Genomic DNA, 14,394 nt, shown 5'->3' on the forward strand with positions numbered 1-14,394 from the left:
CCGAAGCAATAAGGCTGACCTTTTAGTAAAAGTAAACTTGTTCATATTTATTATGTGGCGTGAGGAATCATACAGACAGACACCTTGAGACAGGAAGTGTATTGTTAGCCCCGCCCTCCTCCCCCTCACACAGTTGCCGCCCCAACACCTGTCAGTCATCTTGATGAGCTGTCATCTATCCTGAGGTAACCGTCACCGTAAAGCCCGCACAGGTGCTGAAGACGCCGATGGGAAACGCAACCAATTAATCTACAGTTGAAAAAAACAACTCTGATGTTCACCGTGTTTTTAAACGGATCTTGTCTGCTGCACATTTAACTTCACTGGTCTTTCTTTTCTGACTGCTTTCCTCTGTTGTTGTTTCTGTGACTTCCTGCTCTGTGGCCACTAGCCTCATCTTCATAGCCACAGCCAGCTCACCACTGGCCACGCCCATAAGACACGGCCAAAGAAAATGGCATACGCCCGAAACGTCCTGAACATCAGTGAAAAGCCAATTTTAGGAAAACAATTAAGGGATTTAGGCCTGAACACACAGGGTCACAGACAGACACAGACTGATAATGTATATATACTATTAATTTGTTGTTATGTTCATGTCAAAAATACATATTGTAGCTTTAACTAAATTATTGTTTTTAACTATTCCATATATTCATCCACTGTGCAGTGATTTTTAGCTGTACAGTCTCTCATCTCCTACCACCTGCACTTCATATGGAAACAGGGGAAGTAGTCACTAGTAGTTTTAAACACCACATTATTTTTTACATAAGTAATACATAAGTAATAAATACATAAGTAATGAATAAATAACACACACAACCAAATCATTGAGCTGCTGTGAAGCTTTCAGATGAACACAGATCAATAACAGCCTCTGGATGAATACAGTGAAACAATGAATCACCATGGAAACACAGTGGAGAAATAAAGGTTTCTGTCTGGATCTCTCCGGGTTTTGCTCCACGACTCCAGATTGATCTGGAACATTGCTGTTACGTCATCAGACCGTGAGCAATACTGCGCTCGCGCCTCTCATTGGCCAGTAACGTGTTAAAGCAGCTGCGTCATTTAGTCAGAGTTAACACCGGAAGTACGACGGTTCTGCTTTCAAAATAAATTGTGTTAATGTTACTCTATTTACTTAGAGTACATCTTCGTCAGCAATGGTTTTATTTTGAAAGTAACAACCAGAAGTTCTAGCTTTTATTCAGCCTAACTTGACAGTGGTGTGTGAAGCGTCTAGAAACAGCCAGAAACCGTCCAGAGGTATAAAGCAGCTCGTCAGAGAGCAAAGGCAGCAAGTCGACCAGATCCCACAGCGCAGAGGATCAAGAGAAGAAGAAGAAAACAAACCCTCTTCCTTTACAGGACAGACGCTTCTAACAGAGCAGAGTAAGTACAGGCTTCATTTGATTTGGGATCTTTTCTTTAGTGGGACAGTGGACTATGTTTGGAAGTTAATACTTTAATTTTAAGTTTCATATTTGATAAATGCATCATAGTATGTGGCCATAAATTAAGCACAGAATTTGGATGAGAATATAAAAAAAATGTAGCCTAATCATACACACGAGAAGTATAATAGTGTATTTTGTGCCTAGTTGTGATGAAAATAAACAATATTTAAACTAACCCTATAATGTTAAATAATACTGTAGCCTGTGAAATGTATACTGTGAGTAGGTGTTCATGTGTTGCAGCCAGTGGTGGAAAGTAACTAAGTACATTTACTCAAGTACTGTACTTAAGTACAATTTTGAGATACTTGTACTTTACTTGAGTATTTCCATTTGATGCTACTTTATACTTCCACTCCACTACATTTCAGAGGGAAATATTGTACTTTCTACTCCACTACATTTATTTGACAGCTTTAGTTACTTTTCAGATGGAGATCCATTGACACAATGGATAATATAACAAGCTTTTAAAATACAACACATTGTTAAAGATTAAACCAGTGGTTTCCAACCTTTTTGGCTTTTGACGTCAGCAGTGTGTAGTCGGGTCACATTTCAGATGTCTATGAGTTGTTAACAGCTCCACCAAATGGTGATTTTTCCCTCTAAACCTCACATGGTTTCATTTCAATAAATGTTCAAATGATCCAATATTTCAGCAAAAATCAAAGATTAGAGAAAAAGTGCAAAAACTGAAAACAGATTTGTGTATCAGAACTTTGTTTTTTCTTCTTTCCTCTCCCATTAATCATCTCATGACCCCTCAGATTTATCTGGTGACCCTTTGGAGGGCCCCGACCCCGAGGTTGGGAACCACTGGACTAAACTAGCTAACTGTATATAAAGTAGTTCAAACTAGCTCCACCTCCAGCAGCTACAACAGTAACATGCAGCTTACACACTGATGCTTCAGTATTAATAATCTAATGATGTCATATATAATAAAATATCAGTCAGAGGGACCAAACCACTACTTTTACTTTAATACTTTAACTACATTTTGCTGCTAATACTTATGTACTTTTACTTAAGTAGGATTTTTCATGCAGGACTTTTACTTGTAATGGAGTATTTTTACATTGCTGTATTGGTACTTTTACTTAAGTAAAGGATCAGAGTACTTCTTCCACCACTGGTTGCAGCATGGTAATGTAATTTTTAGTTCCTTTAATCCTGTTGCTAAAATGTTCTTGCGTGTTTTCACAGGCAGCCGACTTGAGCAAGATGTGTGCAGCTAAAGGTGTAGCGATCGGCATCGACCTGGGCACCACCTACTCCTGTGTGGGGGTTTTCCAGCACGGAAAAGTAGAGATCATCGCCAACGACCAGGGCAACAGGACCACCCCCAGCTATGTGGCGTTCACAGACACCGAGAGACTCATCGGAGACGCGGCCAAGAACCAGGTGGCCATGAACCCCAGCAACACTGTGTTTGACGCCAAGAGACTGATCGGAAGAAAGTTCGATGATGCGGTGGTGCAGGCAGACATGAAGCACTGGCCCTTTAAGGTGGTCGGAGACGGAGGGAAGCCCAGAATTCGAGTGGACTACAAAGGGGAGGAGAAATCCTTCAACCCTGAGGAGATTTCCTCCATGGTCCTGGTGAAGATGAAAGAGATTGCTGAGGCCTACCTGGGCCAGAAAGTGTCCAACGCAGTCATCACAGTCCCGGCTTACTTCAACGACTCCCAGCGGCAGGCCACTAAGGACGCGGGCGTCATCGCAGGACTGAACGTACTGAGGATCATCAACGAGCCCACAGCGGCCGCCATCGCCTACGGTCTGGACAAAGTCAAGTCGGGAGAACGTAACGTCCTGATCTTCGACCTGGGAGGGGGAACCTTCGACGTGTCCGTCCTGACGATCGAGGACGGCGTCTTCGAGGTGAAAGCCACGGCTGGAGACACTCACCTGGGTGGAGAGGACTTTGACAACCGCTTGGTCAACCACTTTGTGGAGGAGTTCAAGAGGAAACACAAGAAGGACATCAGCCACAACAAGAGAGCCTTGAGGAGGCTGCGCACGGCGTGCGAGAGGGCCAAGAGAACGCTGTCCTCCAGCTCCCAGGCCAGCATCGAGATCGACTCTCTGTTCGAGGGCACCGACTTCTACACCTCCATCACCAGGGCTCGCTTCGAGGAGATGTGCTCCGACCTGTTCAGGGGAACGTTAGAGCCGGTGGAGAAATCCCTGAGGGACGCCAAAATGGACAAGGCCCAGATCCACGACGTCGTCCTGGTGGGAGGCTCCACCCGAATCCCCAAAATCCAGAAGCTCCTGCAGGATTTCTTCAACGGCAGGGAGCTGAACAAGAGCATCAACCCGGACGAGGCGGTGGCTTACGGCGCCGCCGTCCAGGCCGCCATTCTCACGGGCGAAACCTCGGGCAACCTTCAGGACCTGCTGCTGCTGGACGTGGCTCCTCTGTCCCTGGGTATCGAGACAGCCGGAGGAGTCATGACACCCCTGATTAAACGCAACACCACCATCCCCACCAAACAAACCCAGACCTTCAGCACTTACTCCGACAACCAGCCTGGGGTCCTCGTCCAGGTCTACGAAGGGGAACGGGCCATGACCAAGGACAACAACCTGCTGGGCAAGTTTGAGCTGTCGGGAATCCCGCCCGCTCCAAGAGGGGTTCCTCAGATCGAGGTCACCTTCGACGTCGACGCCAACGGCATTCTGAACGTGTCCGCGGTGGACAAAAGCACCGGCAAAGAGAACAAGATCACCATCACCAACGACAAGGGCCGACTCAGCAAAGAAGAGATAGAGAGGATGGTGCAGGACGCTGACAGATACAAAGCCGAGGATGAGCTTCAGAGGGAGCGGATCGCCGCCAAGAACTCCCTGGAGTCGTACGCCTTCAACATGAAGAGCAGCGTGCAGGACGACAGCATGAAGGGCAAAATCGGCGAGGAGGACCAGAGGAAGGTGGTGGAGAACTGCGATCGGGCCATCGCCTGGCTGGAGAACAACCAGCTGGCTGATAAAGAGGAGTACCGACACCAGCAGAAAGAGCTGGAGAAGGTGTGTAACACCGTCATCAGCAAGTTGCACCAGGGAGGAACGCCTGCAGGCGGCTGCAGAGAGCAGGCAGGAGCCGGCTGCCACGGCCCGACCGTCGAGGAAGTCGACTAAAGAGACTTCAGACTCTGACGCTGATCACTATGATCACTACACTGGCTTCAAACACAACTTTACCTTCATGACTCCTGTTTCTCACTTTTTATCCTTACTGTATTTGTGATGTATGAGTTGTAAACAATCTGAATATTTAGAGATCTGACTTTTGTATTTATTTGTATTCATGCATTGCTGGGCATTGCAATAAAATTGACTATGAAATGAATGTTTGTGGTCGTTTCCATTTCATCTTTGTGGTTTTCATCATATTTTATAGAATATTTCTTAATGATAATTAAAAAGGAAGTGGAAAAATCGGTACTCAATGGGTCAGAGAACATAAAATAGCAAAGCAGGGGAACCGTATAATGCAAAAAACAAGTCATTTGTATGCTATAAATAGCGCTAACAAATACAAGCACTTCAAAGCAATAAATGAACACAAATATAGGCTTGGTGTAGCAGCTACTCAGTTGCTGTTGTGTTCACTTACTGTATTTCTTTGAAGTGCTTTTATTTGTTAGCACTATTTATAGCAAATAAAATATTCACATTCTTCCGATATCAGAACTTTCTAGAGTGATAAAGACAGAATAAATTTGTCTGATGTCTGAGCTGATTGACTGACTAACAATGATCCTGACCAAGGTAAATGGAAATAAGTGAAGTCTGTCCACACTCAGTGAGGAAGGGCTTTGTTAAAAAGCAGCTTCACGGGACCTTTATAGTTAGATCACAGCAGAGGTGGAAAGTAACTAAGTACATTTACTCAAGTACTGTATTGAAGTACAATTTTGAGGTACTGGCACTTTATTTGAGTATTTCCATTTTGTGAGACTTTATACTTCTACTCCACTACATTTCAGAGGGAAATATTGTACTTTTTCCTCCACTACATTTATCCGTCGGCTATAGTTACTAGTTACTATGCAGAATAAGGTTTTACATGCTAAACATACGATAAGCTCATAAAATATGTCGCATTGTTAGAGTTTAAACTCCCCAACAGTATACGGAGCAGTTAGACCGACAACATTAAAATACTTCTTACAGGTTAATGCAACAATAATTTAACGCTCTGAAAGAATGAGGACTTTTACTTTTGATACTTCAGTACATTTTACTGCTAATACTTCTATACTTTTACTTAAGTAAATGCAGAACTTTTACTTTTACTGGAGCATTTTTCCATTATGGTATTGCTACTTTTATTTAAGTAAAGGATTTGAGTACTTTTTCCACCACTGCAATTAGTGCAGCTGTTGGAGCCAAAATAGGTGTTTTAAGTTTGGTTGATATTAGTCTTTTGCCATAGTTATATTCACTCCATGCCAGTAGGGGGCAATAACACAGCTATGGTGGTGGTTCTCACAATTAGGCATTAATATGCACCTGTGCACCTAGTCTGGTGTAGTTGAACGGCGGCAGGGGAAATAGTTCTTGCCCAAATCAAGCAAACGCAAGGCAAGAAGAACTCAAGAACTGTAAAAGATCGATCTATCTACAATAAAGGTTAGTGTTTGCTAATGGAAGCAAAAGAACCAAACTAATGTCATCCAATCACCACTGTGCTAATTGGCTTGGATAAAAGAAGCAAACCTTTGGATGGATAGACTTTAACCAGTTTGTCACAACAGCAGTAGTAGAATAAAATTAGAATAGATTAGAAAACTTGAATAATTTTGTGACCCTTCTCACATTCCCACTGCCTAATGCCTTTAAGGATGCATTCAATTCATATGCAACACTTAGCGTGGTGATTTTTTCGTAACATTTTGTCATGTATTTTGTTTTGTCTACATCAGTGATTCTTAACAAAAATAAAAGGTCACCAGTTCAACATGTTAAATCCCACACAGCATCACACAGGCCTGGACACCAAACAGTATTTTCCTCAGTCAAGCTATTTTAATTAGCCAACTATTGGAGCGAAGCTACTGTAGAGAGAGCAAATATTCATTATGTCACAAGAAAAGGCGTTTATTGTAAAAACCATAAACATAATGGCTTTGTATATTTGAAATACTCAGATTCCCACCGCCCTGGTCTACATTAGGCAACATTAAGTCATTTGTTTTATCAGGTTTTACTTTTTGCCCATTTTTATTCATATTTGTGCCACCTGATGGAGGCTAATGCCTTTAAGTTTGCTTTCAAATGCCTTATGTTGTGTTTTAATATTTCTTATAGCATTATGTAGCCTATATGTCCCTTATGTTTGTTGCTATAGAGATGCTTAAATAGATGCAGATGATTTACGTGTTATGGATGCTTGTCTCAGCACTTGTTATATACAGTCATTTGCACAGTTAATTGAAACGATTTATGAATTCTCAGGTTACATGGAAAAGTCTAACTGGAGACTGTAGTTTGGAATTTAAGTGATTTGTTTCTGATCAGAGTTTTGCCTGCAGCCTGCCTGAGAATAATAAATATTTCATCCTGTCAGATCAGTACTGATAAGAAATCAAGTCAAGATGCAGTTGTCAGGTTTGCTCATGTTTGCTGGGATCAGATGCAGTTCAGTGACATCAGAGCTATCCCAAGCTGCAAAAAATACATTTCACATACTGTATATTTCAGAATATATTTAGAGAAATGCTTGAAAATATACTGAAATTTGGCAGATATTTATATACACGCAGATGGCATGAATTTGAAATGTAATTAGACACTGGAACTACATTTTCATGAACTCAACAGGAGGGTTAAATGCTGTTAAAAACAAGCCTTCTCTTCTCTCACCTCCCACGTATCGTAATGTTCTGATAAACCATGAAGGTTCAGGGTTTTCAGAAGTTCGTTTCTGAGAACCATGTGAGTGATCTTTTCTTTAACTATGGTCTCTATGACTTGCACTGTTGATTTAGACTTTATTTTATTTAAAACTCCATCTGATAAAGTCACCAATGGTCAGTTATTTTTGTTCTGAGTGAATGTGAGGGAAGAGACAAATTCTTGTGTTTGGTTTGAGACCGGATCGCCTCTGAGTTGATCCAGTGTCTCCCTATGCCAAGCAGTTTTAATGTTCAGTGATTTCTTTGGGGAAATTGGGCCGTTACAGCAGCAAAGAATAGGATCTAGCAGTGGCTCGGATGTAAATGGGGATAGAGCACGGAGGACGGAGGGTTTAAAACATGACATATCCCACAATTTCAACCAATAGAAGATAATGAGAAAAAACAGGGAGGAAACTTAAATTCTTAAATAGTCAATATTATAAGCAACCAAATACTTATGAGGTTAAGGGTCAGAACCACAATAAATATTACAAAATATTCCTGCGATCCCAGAATGATCATGTATTATCAGGCCCGTTGTCATCAGAGCCATTCCAATGATAATAAATATGAAGAAGAACAACAAAAACAACAAGGATGATGGTGATGATGAAGATGATGAATACTCTTGCCTTATAGAAATTACTACATTTCAGAGGGAAATATTGTACTTTTTACTCCACTACATTTATCTGAAGGCTGGAGTTACTAGTTACTCTGCAGAATAAGGTTTTACATGCGAAACATACGATAAGCTCATAAAATATGTTGCATTGTTAGAGTTTAAACTCCCCAACAGTATATGGAGCAGTTAGAACGACAACATTAAGATACTTCTTACAGGTTAATGCAGTACTTTTACTTTTAATACTTAGGTACATTTTACTGCTAATACTTCTATACTTTTACTCAAGTAAACTTTTGAATGCATAACTTTTACTTTTACTGGAGTATTATTCCATTATGTTATTGCTACTTTTACTTAAGTAAAAGATTTGAGTACTTTTTCCCCCACTGGATCACAGACTGTGTGGAGAAACATGAGATACATGTTGGATTAGTTCCTCGTGAAGACATGAATACTGATGATCTGCTACAGAGTCCCAACCTCTCTACTGATGAGAGTTACAGTGAAGTGTATAATTAACATGGAAGTGGTAATCACAGCATTGGTGTTCATACCAGGAACTCAATTTAGAGCATTTTCACTTTTCAGATAAAAAAATGAACGTCACAACACCTGTTTTGGCCTCTCAGGGAACCGGAGTCACCTCCGCTCAAAAACATTTTCAATGGAGAGCCAAGCGGAAGAAATCATTCTTCCAACACACATAGACCCAAGTGTTGTCTTTCCATTCTGTGTCCAGCGTCATAACTTTGAGTGTGTGAAATCTGTCGGTTTCATATAGAAGTGATGACGTCCGTTAATTATCCACATATCCAGGAAGTTAATTTAATGAGGAACCTGTTGAAATCTGACATCTGTAATACCCAAAAAAGGTAGATATTCTGAAAAAGAAAAAGAAGAGGCAGTTATTTTATTGACCACACACTATAGTGGGATTACAAAACAGTCCAACACAGAATACAAAGTCATTTGCATTTCCTACAAAAGACAGCATCACCACTGCTGATAGATTGTAACAGGTGGGTTTAAAAATGACCGACACTTTGTGCTTTTTGAATTCATTGTGCTGCTGTTCATTTCAAATATTCCTTTCCTCATCCCACCTGAGAATAACAGCCGTGCTTGTTCTCATTACCAAACAAGAGGAGGCGTGTATCAGAACATGCCTCGTCAACATTGAACATGTTGACGTGTATGTGTGGAAATGTATCTGCTAGAAAACTTGACCTTGAAAATAAACACTGCAGAACACAGAACGACCACTAGATGTCGCCACAGTACTTCAACTGGAGCAGAGCGTCTCATTGAGTTTAATTTATTCACTAAGAATATGTATTGTTTATATAGCAGTTTGTAACAATGTTTTGACAGCGCTATATCAATAAATCATTATAATTAGGATTATTAGTAGTTGTAGTGATACTTTTAATAGTAATAGTAGTAATGTAGTTGTTATTAGCAATACTTGCTGTTCTAGATGTATTTTTGAACTACATTTTTTTTCTAATTTCTTCAGTTATTATATTTTGTCATTCTTTACATACTACCTTGTTATTTATTTGACAACTCATGAATTAATTACTTGTATGTTTCTACCCTCCTTGTGTGTTTTTTTTTTTAACATTTCCAGGATAGTTTTTTAACGAAGCCTGTTTTTGAACTTTCCTTTCACATTGTTGTAATTGTCTAAGTAATGAATAAATAACACAAATAACCAAATCAGTCAACTGCTGTGAAGTTAAAGATGAAGACAGATTAATAACACAATCATTAATTAATGATTAATGAGTCTCTGAATGAATACAATGAAACAATGAATGAAGTTTCAAGGCCGATATCAAACCAAAGACGTTGCAGTTACATGGTAGGAACTGAAGCCACCAGGACAGTCCAGGAGTTTCCCTTTTAAGAAAATTTCACCCCTGCAGTCTGTGCACAGCACTGCTATAATCTCATTGTAAAGGTCCCATGTCATATAGTCTCACCAGCTGCTGCAGACCTTCCCCACTGAGAGTGGAAAGACTTGTTTCCATTTACCTTGGTCAGGATCATTGTTAGTCAGTCAATCAGCTCAGACATCAGAAAGATTGTCTTTATCATTCAAGGAAGTTCTGATAACTGAAAAATGTGGACATTGTTTTAATTGTCATGAAGAGAAATTATAAGAATATGATGACAACTATATAGAAGAACTGGAAACGACCACAAATATTCATTTCATAGTCAATTTTATTGCAATGCCCAGCAATGCATGAATACAAATAAATACAAAAGTCAGATCTCTAAATATTCAGATTGGTTACGACTCATACATCACAAATACAGTAAGGATAAAATGTGAGAAACAGGAGTCATGAAGGTAAAGTTGTGTTTGAAGCCAGTGTAGTGATCATAGTGATCAGCGTCAGAGTCTGAAGTCTCTTTAGTCGACTTCCTCGACGGTCGGGCCGTGGCAGCCGGCTCCTGCCTGCTCTCTGCAGCCGCCTGCAGGCGTTCCTCCCTGGTGCAACTTGCTGATGACGGTGTTACACACCTTCTCCAGCTCTTTCTGCTGGTGTCGGTACTCCTCTTTATCAGCCAGCTGGTTGTTCTCCAGCCAGGCGATGGCCCGATCGCACTTCTCCACCACCTTCCTCTGGTCCTCCTCGCTGATTTTGCCCTTCATGCTGTCGTCCTGCACGCTGCTCTTCATGTTGAAGGCGTACGACTCCAGGGAGTTCTTGGCGGCGATCCTCTCCCTCTGAAGCTCATCCTCGGCTTTGTATCTGTCAGCGTCCTGCACCATCCTCTCTATCTCTTCTTTGCTGAGTCGGCCCTTGTCGTTGGTGATGGTGATCTTGTTCTCTTTGCCGGTGCTTTTGTCCACCGCGGACACGTTCAGAATGCCGTTGGCGTCGACGTCGAAGGTGACCTCGATCTGAGGAACCCCTCTCGGAGCGGGCGGGATTCCCGACAGCTCAAACTTGCCCAGCAGGTTGTTGTCCTTGGTCATGGCCCGTTCCCCTTCGTAGACCTGGACGAGGACCCCGGGCTGGTTGTCGGAGTAAGTGCTGAAGGTCTGGGTTTGTTTGGTGGGGATGGTGGTGTTGCGTTTAATCAGGGGTGTCATGACTCCTCCGGCTGTCTCGATACCCAGGGACAGAGGAGCCACGTCCAGCAGCAGCAGGTCCTGAAGGTTGCCCGAGGTTTCGCCCGTGAGAATGGCGGCCTGGACGGCGGCGCCGTAAGCCACCGCCTCGTCCGGGTTGATGCTCTTGTTCAGCTCCCTGCCGTTGAAGAAATCCTGCAGGAGCTTCTGGATTTTGGGGATTCGGGTGGAGCCTCCCACCAGGACGACGTCGTGGATCTGGGCCTTGTCCATTTTGGCGTCCCTCAGGGATTTCTCCACCGGCTCTAACGTTCCCCTGAACAGGTCGGAGCACATCTCCTCGAAGCGAGCCCTGGTGATGGAGGTGTAGAAGTCGGTGCCCTCGAACAGAGAGTCGATCTCGATGCTGGCCTGGGAGCTGGAGGACAGCGTTCTCTTGGCCCTCTCGCACGCCGTGCGCAGCCTCCTCAAGGCTCTCTTGTTGTGGCTGATGTCCTTCTTGTGTTTCCTCTTGAACTCCTCCACAAAGTGGTTGACCAAGCGGTTGTCAAAGTCCTCTCCACCCAGGTGAGTGTCTCCAGCCGTGGCTTTCACCTCGAAGACGCCGTCCTCGATCGTCAGGACGGACACGTCGAAGGTTCCCCCTCCCAGGTCGAAGATCAGGACGTTACGTTCTCCCGACTTGACTTTGTCCAGACCGTAGGCGATGGCGGCCGCTGTGGGCTCGTTGATGATCCTCAGTACGTTCAGTCCTGCGATGACGCCCGCGTCCTTAGTCGCCTGCCGCTGGGAGTCGTTGAAGTAAGCCGGGACTGTGATGACTGCGTTGGACACTTTCTGGCCCAGGTAGGCCTCAGCAATCTCTTTCATCTTCACCAGGACCATGGAGGAAATCTCCTCAGGGTTGAAGGATTTCTCCTCCCCTTTGTAGTCCACTCGGATTCTGGGCTTCCCTCCGTCTCCGACCACCTTAAAGGGCCAGTGCTTCATGTCTGCCTGCACCACCGCATCATCGAACTTTCTTCCGATCAGTCTCTTGGCGTCAAACACAGTGTTGCTGGGGTTCATGGCCACCTGGTTCTTGGCCGCGTCTCCGATGAGTCTCTCGGTGTCTGTGAACGCCACATAGCTGGGGGTGGTCCTGTTGCCCTGGTCGTTGGCGATGATCTCTACTTTTCCGTGCTGGAAAACCCCCACACAGGAGTAGGTGGTGCCCAGGTCGATGCCAATCGCTACACCTTTAGCTGCACACATCTTGCTCAAGTCGGCTGCCTGTGAAAACACGCAAGAACATTTTAGCAACAGGATTAAAGGAACTAAAAATTACATTACCATGCTGCAACCAGTGGTGGAAGAAGTACTCTGATCCTTTACTTAAGTAAAAGTACCAATACAGCAATGTAAAAATACTCCATTACAAGTAAAAGTCCTGCATGAAAAATCCTACTTAAGTAAAAGTACATAAGTATTAGCAGCAAAATGTAGTTAAAGTATTAAAGTAAAAGTAGTGGTTTGGTCCCTCTGACTGATATTTTATTATATATGACATCATTAGATTATTAATACTGAAGCATCAGTGTGTAAGCTGCATGTTACTGTTGTAGCTGCTGGAGGTGGAGCTAGTTTGAACTACTTTATAAACAGTTAGCTAGTTTAGTCCAGTGGTTCCCAACCTAGGGGTCGGGGCCCTCCAAAGGGTCACCAGATAAATCTGAGGGGTCATGAGATGATTAATGGGAGAGGAAAGAAGAAAAAACAAAGTACTGATACACAAATCTGTTTTCAGTTTTTGCACTTTTTCTCTAATCTTTGATTTTTGCTGAAATATTGGATCATTTGAACATTTATTGAAATGAAACCATGTGAGGTTTAGAGTGAAAAATCACCATTTGGTGGAGCTGTTAACAACTCATAGACATCTGAAATGTGACCCCGACTACACACTGCTGACGTCAAAAGCCAAAAAGGTTGGAAACTGGTTTAATCTTTAACAATGTGTTGTATTTTAAAAGCTTGTTATATTATCCATTGTGTCAATGGATCTCCATCTGAAAAGTAACTAAAGCTGTCAAATAAATGTAGTGGAGTAGAAAGTACAATATTTCCCTCTGAAATGTAGTGGAGTGGAAGTATAAAGTAGCATCAAATGGAAATACTCAAGTAAAGTACAAGTATCTCAAAATTGTACTTAAGTACAGTACTTGAGTAAATGTACTTAGTTACTTTCCACCACTGGCTGCAACACATGAACACCTACTCACAGTATACATTTCACAGGCTACAGTATTATTTAACATTATAGGGTTAGTTTAAATATTGTTTATTTTCATCACAACTAGGCACAAAATACACTATTATACTTCTCATGTGTATGATTAGGCTACATTTTTTTTATATTCTCATCCAAATTCTGTGCTTAATTTATGGCCACACACTATGATGCATTTATCAAATATGAAACTTAAAATTAAAGTATTAACTTCCAAACATAGTCCACTGTCCCACTAAAGAAACGATCCCAAATCAAATGAAGCCTGTACTTACTCTGCTCTGTTAGAAGCGTCTGTCCTGTAAAGGAAGAGGGTTTGTTTTCTTCTTCTTCTCTTGATCCTCTGCGCTGTGGGATCTGGTCGACTTGCTGCCTTTGCTCTCTGACGAGCTGCTTTATACCTCTGGACGGTTTCTGGCTGCTTCTAGACGCTTCACACACACCGCTGTCAAGTCAGCCTGAATAAAAGCTAGAACTTCCGGTTGTTACTTTCAAAATAAAACCATTACTGACGAACACATACTGCACGCAAATAGGAGCAACATTAACACTTTCATTTTGAAAGCAGACCTGTATTACTTCCGGTGTTAACTGACTAAATGACGCAGCTGATTCACACATTACTGGCCAATGAGAGGCGCGAGCGCAGTATTGCTCACGGTCTGATGACGTAACAGCAATGTTCCAGATCCATCTGGAGTCGTGGAGCAAAACCCGGAGAGATCCAGACAGAAACCTTTATTTCTCCACTGTGTTTCCATGGTGATTCATTGTTTCACTGTATTCATCCAGAGGCTGTTATTGATCTGTGTTCACCTGAAGCTTCACAGCAGCTCAATGATTTGGTTGTTTGTGTTATTTATTCATTACTTATGTATTTATTACTTATGTATTTCTCTGGTCTCCAGACATTATTTTAGCTCCAGGAAAATACTTTTGTTTGGCCTTTGTATTTTTATAAATGTTAGATGATGGTCCAACAAAAACAGGTTAGGATAAATATTTTTGTGTTTTTAGTTTTACACTGGCACTAA

At 42.3% G+C, this 14,394-nt stretch overlaps 2 protein-coding genes across 2 annotated transcripts; one reads left to right on the forward strand and one right to left on the reverse strand.

Annotated features, from left to right (window-relative positions):
• Positions 1-1,309: 1,309 nt before the first annotated feature.
• Positions 1,310-4,804, forward strand: LOC139643639 (heat shock 70 kDa protein 1-like). The gene is made up of 2 exons (XM_071518848.1): positions 1,310-1,398; positions 2,673-4,804. The coding sequence occupies exon 2, from the start codon at positions 2,691-2,693 to the stop codon at positions 4,608-4,610; it is 1,920 nt and encodes a 639-aa protein (XP_071374949.1). The 5' UTR covers positions 1,310-1,398; positions 2,673-2,690; the 3' UTR covers positions 4,611-4,804.
• A 5,478-nt stretch (positions 4,805-10,282) lies between these two features.
• On the reverse strand, positions 10,283-13,722 carry LOC139643638 (heat shock 70 kDa protein 1). Its single transcript, XM_071518847.1, has 2 exons — positions 13,636-13,722; positions 10,283-12,363 (listed from the first exon to the last, which is right to left on the reverse strand). The coding sequence occupies exon 2, from the start codon at positions 12,343-12,345 to the stop codon at positions 10,426-10,428; it is 1,920 nt and encodes a 639-aa protein (XP_071374948.1). The 5' UTR covers positions 12,346-12,363; positions 13,636-13,722; the 3' UTR covers positions 10,283-10,425.
• Positions 13,723-14,394: the final 672 nt, after the last annotated feature.

This window comes from Centroberyx affinis, unplaced genomic scaffold, assembly GCF_046629955.1.
Source record: "Centroberyx affinis isolate AG114_WGS23_722 - 3 ecotype Tasmania unplaced genomic scaffold, CSIRO-AGI_Caff_v1 ptg000637l_1, whole genome shotgun sequence".
NCBI classification, from domain to species: Eukaryota; Metazoa; Chordata; class Actinopteri; order Beryciformes; family Berycidae; genus Centroberyx; species Centroberyx affinis.

Bases quoted from the DNA above. Each gene is read 5' to 3' on its own strand.
- LOC139643639 (XM_071518848.1), top strand. From the start codon at position 2,691: ATGTGTGCAGCTAAAGGTGTAGCGATCGGCATCGACCTGGGCACCACC.
- LOC139643638 (XM_071518847.1), bottom strand. From the start codon at position 12,345: ATGTGTGCAGCTAAAGGTGTAGCGATTGGCATCGACCTGGGCACCACC.